Consider the following 13648-nt stretch of genomic DNA (forward strand, 5'->3'; position numbering starts at 1 on the left):
GGTCAGAAGTTCAGCCTCTGTGCCCCATCTGCACCAGGAGCTTGCCCAAGGGGGCACTAGGAGGGAATCTGTCTGAACCCCCAGACACAGTGGAAGCCATGAAATGCAGTGGCACAGACTGAGGCAAAAAACTCACTCCTGTTTTACTGAGTGTAATAAAAAAGCTTCTAATGCTTCTAACAGCATTTAATCACTCATGGGAATCTTCCAGATTGCCATCTCCCAGCCTGCTCAGTTCCTACAATGAAGGGATCCTTCAGAGCTTCTAACAAGGAAAAAATCCTGAACACATGCATGAGAGGGGAATTCCTCTCTCTTACATTCCCTGCAGGTGGAGTGTCACTGGATGTCTCATTGCTTGGCTTGTCCTCCCAAGTCTCTGTTGCCATGGACATCGCTGTGGGCTGCTGGCTGTCTTCCAGAGGTGGGAGATCAGCTTCCCTCAGATCACACTGCCCCTTGGAGGGGGATTTGGCAGCAGTTTCGGCATTGCAGCTGCAAGGGAAGAAGCAGACTCCATTGAACGTCATGGATGCTGTTCCTGACACAGATGAGACTGAGCAGAGAGCACAGGTTCAAACAATGATCTGCAACAGTTCAGGAAAAGTGCAGGCAGGGTTCGTGACTGGTCAGCATGGACGGCTGTGCTTGTGTTTCAGCAGCTCCAAGCACTGCTCAGTTAAGAATTGCAAACTGGGTAACTACACTCATGCCAACATCAGTCTGGGTTATCAAGTCTTGGCTGTTCACAGGGCATTTTTGCCCTGTCATAAAACATGAGGTGCTCCACAGGGAGACCAGAAACACTCCTTTCTAAGTAGGCCACATCCATATTTGCTGCTATTTAAGGAGATGCTGCCAACACAAAAACCATATTGCTCATCTGGAAGAAAATCACCTGCTATAAACCATAATACTTTGAAGGGATTAGAGGATTAAAAGGGTATTCCCTCTGTTTTTCATCTCATATGATCCCAAGCCCACTGAAGTCACTGGAAAAATACTATCTGTTTTCAGTGAACTCATGATCAGGCCTTTTGGAGCACTTGAGACCTGAAAAGCCTGGCAGTGTCTGTTGCTCTCACTCGGCAGCTCTGGGATGCCCTCACTCACAGCTGTCCAGTGCTAACAAGGGCCTGGCCTGGCTGATACAGGCAGCCTGTCCAACCCCACATTCCCCCCTCTGTAGACAGCATTACTCTCCAGACAGACTCAGTCTGGTGCAAAACCACTGACTTGACAGAGTAGTTGACAGGCTGTTGTTTGTGATACTATTTGTGATACATTTTTTTTAACAGGCTTTCTAAGACATCTTATTTCCATGCATAATGAAGCCTGTTGGGAAGAATTTTTTTTTGTTGTTGTTTACTTAATTTTTATGGACTTGGATTCCTTAAAAAGGAAGGTTGTGAGGACTGAATATGGATGCTTGTATATACAGGAAGCCAGTGTCTGGAACATATTTCAGGTTCTGCATGTATTTTATGCTTAACAATAATCTCCTATGAGAAAAATTTGCTTCTTCTTAAAGGCTTCACTTGTGAACTTATGCTGGTAGGTCACACTGCTAATGTGCAATTCCAACAGTGTCAACTACAAGCAAACACATGAGACAGATGGGCATTCTCCTTGCAGTGAATGACACTTGGCTCCAATAACAAACCATCAGCCAATACTAAAATGACTGAAGAGGGAACAAATCTCCCAGAACACAAACTGGCTCTGTTGTCAGGCCAGAAAAGTTGGTTTGCATCTCTTCAGCTGATGCTTTTTCATCTTCCTCCATTTATGTTTCCAGGTCTCTGCTGACACAACCAGTTAAAAAGAGTTGAGCTATGGCTACGTGACAATGGCAACAGTGCCAACAGCAGGCTCCTGGCATTTGCGTTTTTGCTGTCCCTCTCCAGGTCTCTACTCCCCAGCCTGCAGAAAGGGGATACCAACATCTCTGCTGGCACAGAGCAGTCTGTGGCACTTACAAGGCAGCAGTAAGAGCAGCACAGGCTCACAGCAAGGCTGCAGCTCCCCTGTGGTACTGGCCTGGCTTGTTTGGCTTGAGAGGCTCCTGTCTCCTTCCTCCTCACTGTCCCCAACCATGCTTGGGGTGCCACTCCTTAAGTGTGTGTAACTGTCTGTGTGGCCATGATCTAAAATCAGTCTTGAAATTATATGGGTTTAAAACCCCTCCCTCATGCATTCTCAGACAGTTAATTTCATCTGTGTTTCATTGAGTTGTGTCAAGTATGAACAGGTCAGCTGGGCAAACCCATGCGAGGGAAGACACAGGTTAAGAAGCAAGAAAACTCTTGAAGAGGATGTGCCACTGCTGAAAACCACCCTTTCCAAAAGCTGCTCCTGCTCAAAAGCTCCTGGTTAAATAACACAGAAAAGGGACCATGCTGGGGCACAGAGAGGCAACGGGATGCACCCAAGGTTAGTAGCAGAGCTCATAATTGGAATATTATCTTCTTGATCACACCAGCTCCCACTGTACAGAACATACTCTCATGAGAGATGCTGAGCTTTCATTTGTCGTTTTCACAGTGCTTCAAGATCATCCACTTAAATATGGGAAGCACTCCAAAGTATTGCTGCTCCTCTAAGTGAAGCTGACAGCAGCTCTCTGCTGATAGAGTCTATAGACCAGATGCCACCACTTATTGCAGTTTCCATAGCTCAAAAGGGATATTTAAAAAAAATCTCCAGACATGATCTTCAGTGGGAATAAGAGCCAATATTTCCCAGAGAGCTGAGCTAAGGAAACATGACTGAAGATTGAGAAATTCAACCCACCCATGGCTGATCAGCTGGAGGTAAGAAAGGCAGATATGCAGAGCCCACATTGTGTGAAAGGAGGCTTCTTCATCCCTGGTTTGACTGCTCTACTTTTTGTCATGATAAGATCCCTCCTGCTTGATGTACTGGCCACGTGGTCTTGGGGCAAGTGCTGCTCCACACACCACTAGATTAGTGTGTGATCAGAGGCATGTGGGCAAACCAGGGAGGATAGAAGCATTTTTGTGGAACAACATCTTAGGGCTGCTACTTTAACATTTGCCTCTGGCTTAGGAGGAAGAGGGGACATTGCCAAGAAAATAGCATATTGCTCCTTTCTCTAGTCCCCTCCTCCTGGCAGAGATCTGTGCTGCCAACAGGTTCACACCATTGCCTGCTCAAGCAAGTCAAATCCCCTCACAGAGGGGTGTAGAAGGGGGGACTCCAGCAGCGTTCCTTCTGTTGGACCAAATCACTTGTTGGGACAGGAGTTTATGCCTGGCGTTGGTATCAGTTTTTCCTGCTCTCCCCAAGAGAGGTGATGCACTTGAGCCAACATAGAGAGGACCAATTATTTTTGAATGTGTTTTTAAACCTCTGGCCATCAACTCTAAATTTCATGGAAGTAGAGGTACTGGGGATGGCATACAACTGGAAATGCCCCTACTTTCCTTCACTGTCTCTATGGGCCTCTTCATGGTTTTATCATTGTCCAAGCCAGCGCTTCTCAGCCCTTCCCAAACGTTCCTGACTCTTTCTGACTAATGGAAACATTTTTGTGCATGCCTTCCCTGCTGCCTTCCTGACTTGGTGTCAGTCCTCTGCTAGGGGAAGCTGGTATTGTACCCACTGTCCTGTTGTCACCCCACATACAGCCCATCACTCTTTTCAGGAAGCCTTTTCTTAGTCATGTCCTTGGCTAAATAGTGCAGCCTTCTGTTGTCACCATGTCCCTCATTTCATAGACACAAACCTGAGGTATTTGCATGTCCTTATCCCGAACAATTCCCCACTTAAGCAATTTCAGAAAATGGACTGTGTACTGAAAAGCTTACAGGATTTCCACCTAGAGAGCAACACCCCTTCCCAGCCAGGACTACAACCTAAGTTAAGGGTATCCAGTGACCCATGAGGGGGCTAAAGCCACCATAATTATGAGATTGACAATCAAATCTTCACTGACAAAATATTAAGTTAATTGACTGAATCTTAAGTAATTAAAAATTACTGTAGAGACTGCTAACTTACAGACAAAACTGCTTTGTAAAAACTGACACACAGAAGCACTAGAAAGAGATGACAGTTTTAGCTATTTTACTCTGTGATGCTCCATCACAACATCTCTATCAGAGACTTGCTGAGCTGAGTATCTGTGGAAACAGGACCAAATCAGCAAATGAGCTTTCAGCTAATTTCATTTGAGACTTAGAAAGAATGTGGTCTGGATGGCAGTGATCATAATTTAGCACCCAAAATGCTAAATTATAAAAATCTCCCATCTCTGCAGTGAAAATCAGCTGAAGTAGTGAATATTCAGGGACATTACGGTCTCAGGTGAAAATGATAGAAAACTGATAAAATTCAAAACAAAGGAACCCGGAGTTTCCCAATAACTAGTGCTTTGGCAATATCAATTACCATTAATTGTTATTATTCTGAAAAAAATAAGGCCAGGGTGGTTCCTTCACATATAAAACTACCTCTCTAATACTGGAACCACTGTCATTCACATTTTTAGATCAACTGTCATTTTGGTGTTAATGAAAAATTGCTTCATAGATTTTAACAAATCCAACTGGGGAGACTGAATCCATTCACAGAAACAAAAACCACTGTGGATATTAAAAGCACAGAAAACACACATAAAGGCCTTGGGCAGGAAGTGTTTGGAGGCTGGGAGAGTAGTGGGAAGGAAGATCATATGCACTCCTCATTTCCTGTACTTTGCTCTGCATGCAGCTTGGGCTCCAGATACCAGTACAATCATTGATCTGCAAAGAGACAGCTGTTCTTACACCCTTACTGCTTGTGCCATTCTGCGTATTTCATTTCACATTCATGACAAAAATAGCCTAATCCATTAAAATGGTTGCATGCCATAACTCTCATCTACCTCTTTATTGGGTTTTCATTCTATAGAAGAAAAGCACTAAGGCTGGGCTGGACAGATGAGAGCAGCACTGAGGGCTCTGACACCTCCGACTTCCCTTTGGATGTAAAGTTGCAGAATTATTTCTGCTGTCACTCTGGCTTCAGCCCCACTTAAGTTCTTTCGGACGACTCTAATTCCTGTGCAGAAGTCACTATCATCTCCCCCAAAACCAGAGTCCAGTCTCAGACCAGCCATTCCAGAAATAAAAAGACAGCATACAAGGTTGATGCCCTGTCATTTCACAGACCCATCTGTGGATTGCAGAAGCAGCCAGGAACCAAGTCTAATGCAATTCTTGGCAAATCCAACCATGAAAGCCAAGTGCATGGAAACAAACCACTCCACCAACACTTACTCCTCCTTTTCCTACCAACATCATCTCATGATAAGACAGTGATAACTGCTCCAAATTCATAGCTTCTAGAACTTGGCTGATTGCTAATGTGCCACCCTGCACAGAAAGGGATTCCCACTTCTTAGGCAGGAGGAAGGTAACAGGACTGCAGTCTCCAAAACCAGGATAGAGAAAGCAGTTGTTGTAAACATCTTACCCAGAGAAGGGGAAAAACCTTGCATGGAGAAGGAGGAAGGCTCTACAGAAGTATTTTCTCTGGCTGCCTACACAGAGATGGCAAAAGGACAGTGTCTACAAGTACTTTCATTCACTGCCTGTGCAGGTCTCCAGGAGGGGGTTAAAGACCAGCAGCCATCTTACCCTTGTGTGCCTGCTCACTACATTCAGGCAGCAAGTGAAAGCACTTGCTTTGTCATTCTATCTAAATTCATGTCCTGCAGTGGTGGGACAGACTCTACATCTTTATTCAAAGGAATCATATCAGCACTTTGTATCCTTTTGTTGTCTTCTACTTTCAACAGATGCTAAAAACAAAAAAAAAGACATTCTGACAATACTGAAATAAAATGGGTGGGGAAACTGAGTGTCAGAACTACTAATGGCTGTTGTCTTTACAGAATTAAGGTGCACAAAAAGGCAAAGTCTAGATGAAAATGCTTTTTGATGTTTAATCCCCCACAAGGTGGAATTTAAGCTGAACAGCTTTAAAGACACGTCCATGTGGCTGAGACTCCAAGATGAAAGACTCTGCCAACAGCACATTCATGCTACAGGAATTAAATATACCTATCAGGAGAAAGACCAGATCATTAACAAGGGAACTGCTTTCAGGTGACCCCATGGAGCATGTTACCTTTTCTTAATAAGTTCCAAGGCCGAACCTATGAATTCATCCTTCATTTTTTGTAGCTTAGCTCCATAGCTGGATAAGTCTGTGGCTTCTAACAGCAGCGATGAACAGCAAGAGGACTGGGCTTCAGAAGCCAGTGACTGCCCTGCCAGGTGGGGAACATCATTTAATTGTCTTGTCTCTCCTTTCTGCTGCTCAGCACTGAAGATCTCCTGCCCAGCACTGTGTATTGCTCCTGCCTGTAGAGGTGATCGTGGAATAGGACTGGAGCAAATAGGGACTGGTGATGAATCTGGGATGGAGCTCTGGAAGGTTCTGTCCTTCTCCTCAAGACTGCTCATCTTGAAACCATCCCATGTGGCTCGGTTTTGGGAAAAGCCAGCAGAGGTGTGGTTTTCATGAAATACATCATCATCCTCCTCTGCAGTGACAGCAGGTTCATTCACAGCTTTGGTCTCTAAAGCTTCTGGACAGACATTCTTACTGTTTTCCTCCTCCAGTGTCTGGTTTGCAGGCAGACCCTTTTTCAAGCAATCTGCTGGCCTACTGCTGCTGTCAGATGAATTTCCCTCCTTACTTCTCATTTGCTTGAACTCCTCAAAGGTGGGTATGTAGAGCCTCCCTTTGCAGCGGCCTTTCTTGCTCTGTCCCAATGAGACTTTGCCATCTGTTTCCCCAGTGCACTGTTCTACGGTCTCTGCTGTTCTAGATTTGCTCATCTCATGGCTTTCCCCAGCATGCTGAAGGGGCAAATTCGGGGAGCTATTCTGCCTTCGGAGCTGAAGCCTCCTCTGAGCTTCCTGCTTGATGTCTTCTGGACTGATGATCCTGTGTGCCAAGCACAGTCCCTGCCCCGCTGTGAGGCTGTGCCTGAGAGCAGTGTGTTCCACCAGAACCGTGCAGCAGTTCACAGCACAGCCGTTCCTGCACTGCCGGCATACCTGGCACCCAAAGCACTCCTGGGCCAGCAGCTCAGGCAGGGCCACCTGTGGGCGCAGTGGCTTACAGGACTCTGCCACCTTACTGCTATGCAGCCTCAGCTTCTCCTTCAGCTCTTTTCTGGCATCCCCGTGAAGGGCTCTTTCCTGTGTGGAAGGGAAGAGCCACTGGGGCACTTTGGCAAAGGGAGGGAGGAGCACATCCTGTGTGGATCGAGATGTCTGTTTAGCACGGAGAGAAAGGTTCCTCAGAGAGTCTGACGCACTCTGTACTGGGGCCACATCCACACAGCCTTCTGTCCACTGACTGGTGCCTCTATAGTGAAAGATGATCTCGTTATCCAGGCTCCGGCAGTGAGAATACAGCCCACAGTCAGCAACTGCTGCCCAGTGCAGGTTTTCCACACTCCGATACATCCGGTTTTCCACAGGACTGGCCAAACATGCCTTGCCTGTGTGGCAGGCAAGAGTGTGGAAGTCCCCAGAAAAAATATGAGTGTCTAGGTTCTTTAGTGGATGCATGCTGCTAACTGAAAAATCCTTTAAGCCATGTTGCGCACAGAGCTGATTGTTTTGGCAGCTCGAGATCACCCGGCAGTGTTCCTGTCTCTCATCAACACTGATGTATGTCATAGCAAATGCACATGGAGGCTCTAGGACAGTGGCGTCTAGGGGGACAGGAGGGAGCTGGGGTGTTGCTTAGATGCCAGTCAATATCCACAGCCCACAGACAGCAAAGTGTGCTGCTGCGCACTCACGTAAGAGAGCTCTCACATGGGTGGAGTCGCCATGCGTAGAAGACCTGTGAATGGAAGGAAAGATGAGTTACTGAAGCAGCCGGGTGCTGGCTCGCAGGATGCAGCAGCAGGTCTGCTTCCAGGCTATGCAGAATCCAACACCAACAGCTTGGGAGGAGCAGAGCAGAATAACTGGGTGATGAGCTGTGGGGCTTGAGGCAGGGAAGCTTCTTCTTCTCCAGCCAAGCCAACAGTGGCCTTACACTACCTGTCTGAATTTGGAGAAGTTTATCCTACCTACCCTCAGCAACTCCCTCACAATAACAATGCTCAGCTCTAGAGACAAATGCTCAGAAGTGCTTGCTGCAGGCTCACATTACTCACTATGGAGATGGCAGGTTTATAAGAGATAGTGAGGTCCTTTCCCTCAAATGGGGTGCAGACAAGAGTGTATAAGTTAAGGGGAATGCTGGGGCTGGGAAAGGATGACATAACTGTGGTCTCCTTGAAGACTCAAGTAGCAAGGAGGAAGAAGAAGGCTGACAGCTGGTGGTTTTGTGCTTGACAGTCACATTGCAGCCCCTTTTTGCTCGATTCACCCTTCACAAGGAAGATGCATATGGTTTATTGACTGCATATGGAAGCCAAGGATTGCCAAGGCCTTTCCAGTGCAGAGACAAAGGTCTCTTACAGACTTTGACAAATGCACCCTCCTGACTCCTTAGCCACAGGCTCAAATGATCATCCTCCCACGACAGCTCAGTGGAGGCCCCAAAAGAGAAAGCTGTGCTTTTCAAGGCTCCTCCTATGAGCTGTGTTCAGCACTGTAAGGCCCAGGAAATCTAAGTGACTGAATCACATGTTCAGAGCGGAGAATTTAATCCCTAAAATCCAGTTTGGGCCAGCAGGATGAAGGCTGAGTGGCTAAGTCCTTGCTGGAAGTGGACAGAGCCTCCTTACACTGAATGGAGACACTCTAGATTTCTTTTAGGGATTTAGGCCTCATGGACTTTCCAGCAGTCACACAAGACATCAGTGTCTGTCACAATCTAGTCTACTCCCTTCCTTGGCTATCAGAGGCAAAGGGAATGAGTAAGTGCCATATGTAAAATGGAGTGAGATTGGGCAGGGGATGTGGGGTTAGCCTGAGATTTGTAAGGGCAAGATAGAGCTGGGATGGTGGGGCATGAGTCTTTAATAATAAGCCAGGCAAGAACCAACCAGGTTGAACACACAGGAAGAGGTCTTGATAAATCAAGACAGAACCAGTTACAGCGCAGGCTGTTCTGTAGTGCAGCTGGATTCCCCACATGTGGCCAACTATTCAGGCGGCACAGCCACCTTGATCAGGAGGGGAATGAAGAGGCTTGTTACTCCCTGAAGGCACCACAGGCACCTAGCCATGTGATGCACCAACAGACATCTATCTGAGGGGAACTCTGAGGTACTCTATTGCCTGGAAGATAATCTTGAAGTTGATTCATCCCTTGCTTAGAGTGGCTCAAATTAGCATTTTTCCCTGCATTAATGAAATTATGTCTAATCTCATCCCAGAGAGGGAAGGCAGAACTGCTCCTGTAGTTCACCACTGAATGCAGAGCATAATTTGCATCCTTCATAACTGCTAAAAATAAAAATTAAAACTAGCTCTCAAAGTGTGCTGTTCCCCAAAACGTCACAGGCACTTCTCACCCGGTCTTCTCATGGTGGGGCTGGAGCTCCCCCTTCTTCACGGCTCTGGAGGAGCCCACAGGTGACAGCAGAGAAACGTGAGGATCAGGACTTTCTGTGCTCATAGGTTATAACATAATCTGTCAAGAAAGAAAGAATGATATGATGTGAAAGCCAGTCACTGAGCAGAGAGCATGGCTCCTGGTAGTGCCGGAGGGCTCCTGTGAGGAAGTGCTGTTAATAAAGGATGCCATGCCCTGTCAGTTTGGTCTGTGATCAGGTCACAGCCACAGGATTAAAAGCCACCACATACTTCTGGCACTATGCTTTCAGAACAAGAAGAAAGAGAAAACAGCCCTGGCTCCAGTGAGAGCAGAGGATAAAGCTGTCCTTGGCCAAGGCAGGGAGTTACACAGAGTAAGGCCTGAAGAGAAAGCAAGGCCCATGTGAGGCAGGATCCTGGGCTGGACATTGGCTCAGCAGGCACTGCATGTGTGCATGTGACAGCAAGGGGGCCAGAGGAGAAAGGGCACAGGCAGGGGCAGAAGCAGTCAGGAGAAGAGCAAGGAAGCAGAGGCACAGAAACAACAGGGTGGGATCTGTCTGTGGGTGCTCCATTCACCCAGAGATGGGCAGCATTGAGAAGACAATTGATTTTTGTCCTCCTTCAGGTGGAAGCTCACTGTCTGGGCTCATAGAGCTGACCCCTCTGTGACCTGCAGGTCAGCTACAGAGATGCCAGGCATGGGAGGTCAGGGGCCACTCTGTCCCTGCCCACTCAAGTGCACAGCACAGGTCATGCAGGGAGGTTTACACCCCTCCATTTCTCAGGGGAATGCCTCAAACCCTCCAGCAGGTGAGGGCACCCCTCTGCACTGCAGAACAGCACAGGCCTGTTTCCCCAGCAGCCATGGAGGGTGCCACTGCTCTCAAGCACTGCCAGGCAGAAGGGACCTGCTGCTGCTTAGTCAGGGCAGGATTTTCCAGAAAATGTGCATGAGATGGCAAAAGTCAATTTCAGGGAAGCAGAAGCTGGAAGAAACCTCCTGTGTGCACAGTGGGGTAGGCAGAGTGAGGGACAGAGTGGGAGACAGAGAAAGGTTTGCGAAGCAGAAGAGCCAGAGAAGGCAGAGAACAGCCAGAGCTGGCTGTGAGACAGCAGGGGACAGAGACTTTCCAGAGGAGGCTGCACAAAGTTTGCTGACATGTAGACAAGAACCAAAATTTACTGCATTAGGTGCAGAAAGATGGGAATTTTGTTCCTAAATAATTAATTTTAATATTTGTCACCCTTCAAGGATGAATTTTCTTTCTCTGAACAGTGATTTTTTTGGTTTAAACACTTCTGACACAGGAAGTTCCTCTGATACTTCCAGGAGAGCTCAGAGCAAAGGTGCACATGGATGTAGCTCACAGGTGGGTTGGAAAGGGGGTCTGGTGCCCTGGCTGGAGTGAGAGGGAGTCTCAGAAATCAGTGAGTTCTGTTCCCCCTAACACCTGCAGGGCAGCTGTGGAGTTCTTGTAACAGCCAGCTCAGGCAGCAGCACCTTTGTTCCCTGTCACTCCACTCTTGGAAGGACCATCTCTTTCCAGCTGAACTCTTATGATCTTGCCTGTTCCTCCATGTCACCGCCCTGAGGGCTCTGCACAGCATGTCAGGCAGCTAAGCTTAATTTCACTGAGCACCCAAGGCAGCTGCTGCCCGAGTCATGACCTGGACAGGGGACTGGCTGAGGCACAGCCTCCTTCCCCCCCTGCTCAGGGATGCTTGGAGCAGGAGAAAAACAGTGGTCTCTCTAAAACACTAGGTAATTTTCCCCTGGCTTGTAACCAGGAAACACTGAGTGCTTCTCCCTCCTTCCCCTGTTCTTGTGCTCCATGGCATACAGCAACTGCATCATAGTTTCTGCTCAGATGCCTGCATTGGTCAGGTCATGGACACCCCATGATATAAAACATGTGCCTACACACTCAGCTCCCAAGGACCATGGCCACAAGCCTGTTGTAGGCAGTCTCCTGGAGGTGAGCACAAGATGGAGACAGAAAAAACCCAAACCAAGTTAATATGCTTCTGGTTGATAAGCTAGAGATGACCTCTGAGCACATACTTGCGGGCCCATGGCACACACAGAGTATTTAGCTGCAGTCTTATATGGTCACCAACAAAGAAACATTGGGAACCACAGCAATTTCCAAGTTTGTCCTCCCATCACCTCAGAGCTGTAAGTACATGCCATAGCTACAGCAGGTGATTCCAGGCATTGACCAGCAAAGGTCAATGAAGTGTGAGGCAACGGAAGAAAGGAAGAAAATGCTGATTTCTTACATGGTGACCCAACTCTGGGTCCTAATTTACCCTCTCCTAAAGGTGCACAACAGCCCTAATGTATCCTCTGCTCTCCTCCAGTTAGACCAAGCACTGAGTTGCCCATCCTTTGTCACTCTCCAGTGTGTGTGAGCACTGTGGATTGATGCTCCTTTGTTTACCCCCCTGGGTACTTCCAGGCAGTCCTGTCCACACTTACCCAAAGCTCAGGCTTTATTCTAGAGCAGCAATCCTCCAGGCCAATGGTCCCTTATTCCAGGCCAAATAGCAAAGCAGAGTTTAGTGTCGGCTGCTGCTGCAGCACATCATTGCTCCTCAATCACATTGTCTGTGAAACATCTTCCTGTTCCCTGGCTCAAGGACTGAAAAGTTTCTAGTGGTTATGAGCCTCATGCCTTAAGTGAGCATAAGACTAAGGGCAGTGTGTGCTCAGCTTATTTTCTACCATGTGATTCTGTTTAATCAACTTCTCCACTACTCTGATAAGTGCCTGCTTGGAGACTTGCCATTAACCTTAATTTTCCTGTAAAATCCCCCCCAAGAACTTATTTCTCAAGGATTAAAGCTTGAAGGATAAATTATTTCTTCCCAAACACATCAGAACCGTTCTGCCTGGCTGACCTTCCCAGCAAAGCACGAGACAAAGTGTCAGGAGGATGAAGCAGGCACACACTGGGTAAGTAGCTCATTGCTGATGAAAAACACTGTGGAGAATACCAGATATGTTCAAGGACTCCAGGAATACGAGGACGAGGGATCACACAGCCTCACAAGGCCGTCAGGAAGAGAAGCCACCAAATCTGGCAGGGCTGAGTAGGTTTACTGGTGCTGCTTTGCAGAGTTCACTGCAGCAAGATTTACTCTATAGACTTCTCAAACATGGACATTTGTTCCATGAAATGGTGGAGAGCAGCTTGCATCTGTCTGGCATCTCCTGCTTGATCAGAGACATCAAATGAGTCTGGTACATTTTCCATTTTCCACATTTACAACATTTCAGTCACAAGCAAATGAGCTTCTGAGTCATGGCCATCACACCAAACTCCTGCTTCCAACGGAGGGGAATAGCTGCAGATCCTTACTCCATCTTGAAATAAGAGATTACACTAACCTTCAGGTTTTATTCTAATGTCTCTGCATTAGGCTTTGCAAATTGCAGCACTGAACAGAGGTTGGTTTATTCTGGACTACAATCTCCCTTTTATTTCAGAGATCCAGCCAGCTAGAGGGATGTGAACAGCACATTTCAAAGAGCTAGCTAAAGGATTTCAGCAAGCTATTTTACTGCTGTGAGCTTTGTGCTATCTGATACAGCAAACCTCATGGTCACAGCATGATCTGTTTACTGACACGTCATGCACATCACTTCAGCTGCCTAGCAGAGCACCAGCAGTCTCAAGGGAAAGAATGCCAGATGTTTTATTTTTTTAATATTAAAGGTTAACAAGAAAAAGAAAGGTGCCTTGGCTGTATTTGCTTTCTTAGCTGTTCTCTTAACCAGTGCTGTGCTGCAGGAACTGGTTGATGAAGATAAGGTGACCGTAGTTAAATTTCTTGGGGTTTTTTTGTCTGTTGTAGAAGCTGAAACAGGAACACAGCTTATATAGTGCCTATTAATCGGAGCAGGAGAGGTACAGCAACACTACAATTTCCTGGGTTTCTTTCTCCTTCCTAGGGTAAACATAACTTTCCCTGAGTTTACAGTATTATCACTGCTTTCATTGTCCTCTGCATGGCATAAATCAGGATTGCTAACAAGAGGAACAACTGCCAGATTGATTTCAAAACCAGGTAATAATGGGAAAACAATAACCTTTACAGTCTGCTCACTGATTTATAGTCCC

At 46.9% G+C, this 13648-nt stretch overlaps 1 protein-coding gene across 4 annotated transcripts in view; it reads right to left on the reverse strand.

The window, feature by feature from the left end:
* Window positions 1–13648, reverse strand: part of LOC118688654 (rho guanine nucleotide exchange factor 17-like) — a 45124-nt gene that overhangs the window by 5173 nt on the left and 26303 nt on the right. For 2 of the 4 annotated variants that reach the window (XM_054515347.1, XM_036386354.2), the window contains exons 2-3: window positions 6136–7872; window positions 321–495 (exon numbers count right to left, since the gene is read on the reverse strand). In XM_054515347.1, coding sequence (XP_054371322.1) covers window positions 321–495; window positions 6136–7703 — 1743 coding nt within the window. In that variant the 5' untranslated portion in view covers window positions 7704–7872. Of the gene's footprint in view, window positions 1–320; window positions 496–6135; window positions 7873–9499; window positions 9619–13648 lie in introns of all 4 variants that reach the window. The other 2 variants (XM_036386352.2, XM_036386355.2) reach the window with 2 other exon arrangements.

Source organism: Molothrus ater, chromosome 7, assembly GCF_012460135.2.
Source record: "Molothrus ater isolate BHLD 08-10-18 breed brown headed cowbird chromosome 7, BPBGC_Mater_1.1, whole genome shotgun sequence".
In the NCBI taxonomy this organism is placed as follows: Eukaryota; Metazoa; Chordata; class Aves; order Passeriformes; family Icteridae; genus Molothrus; species Molothrus ater.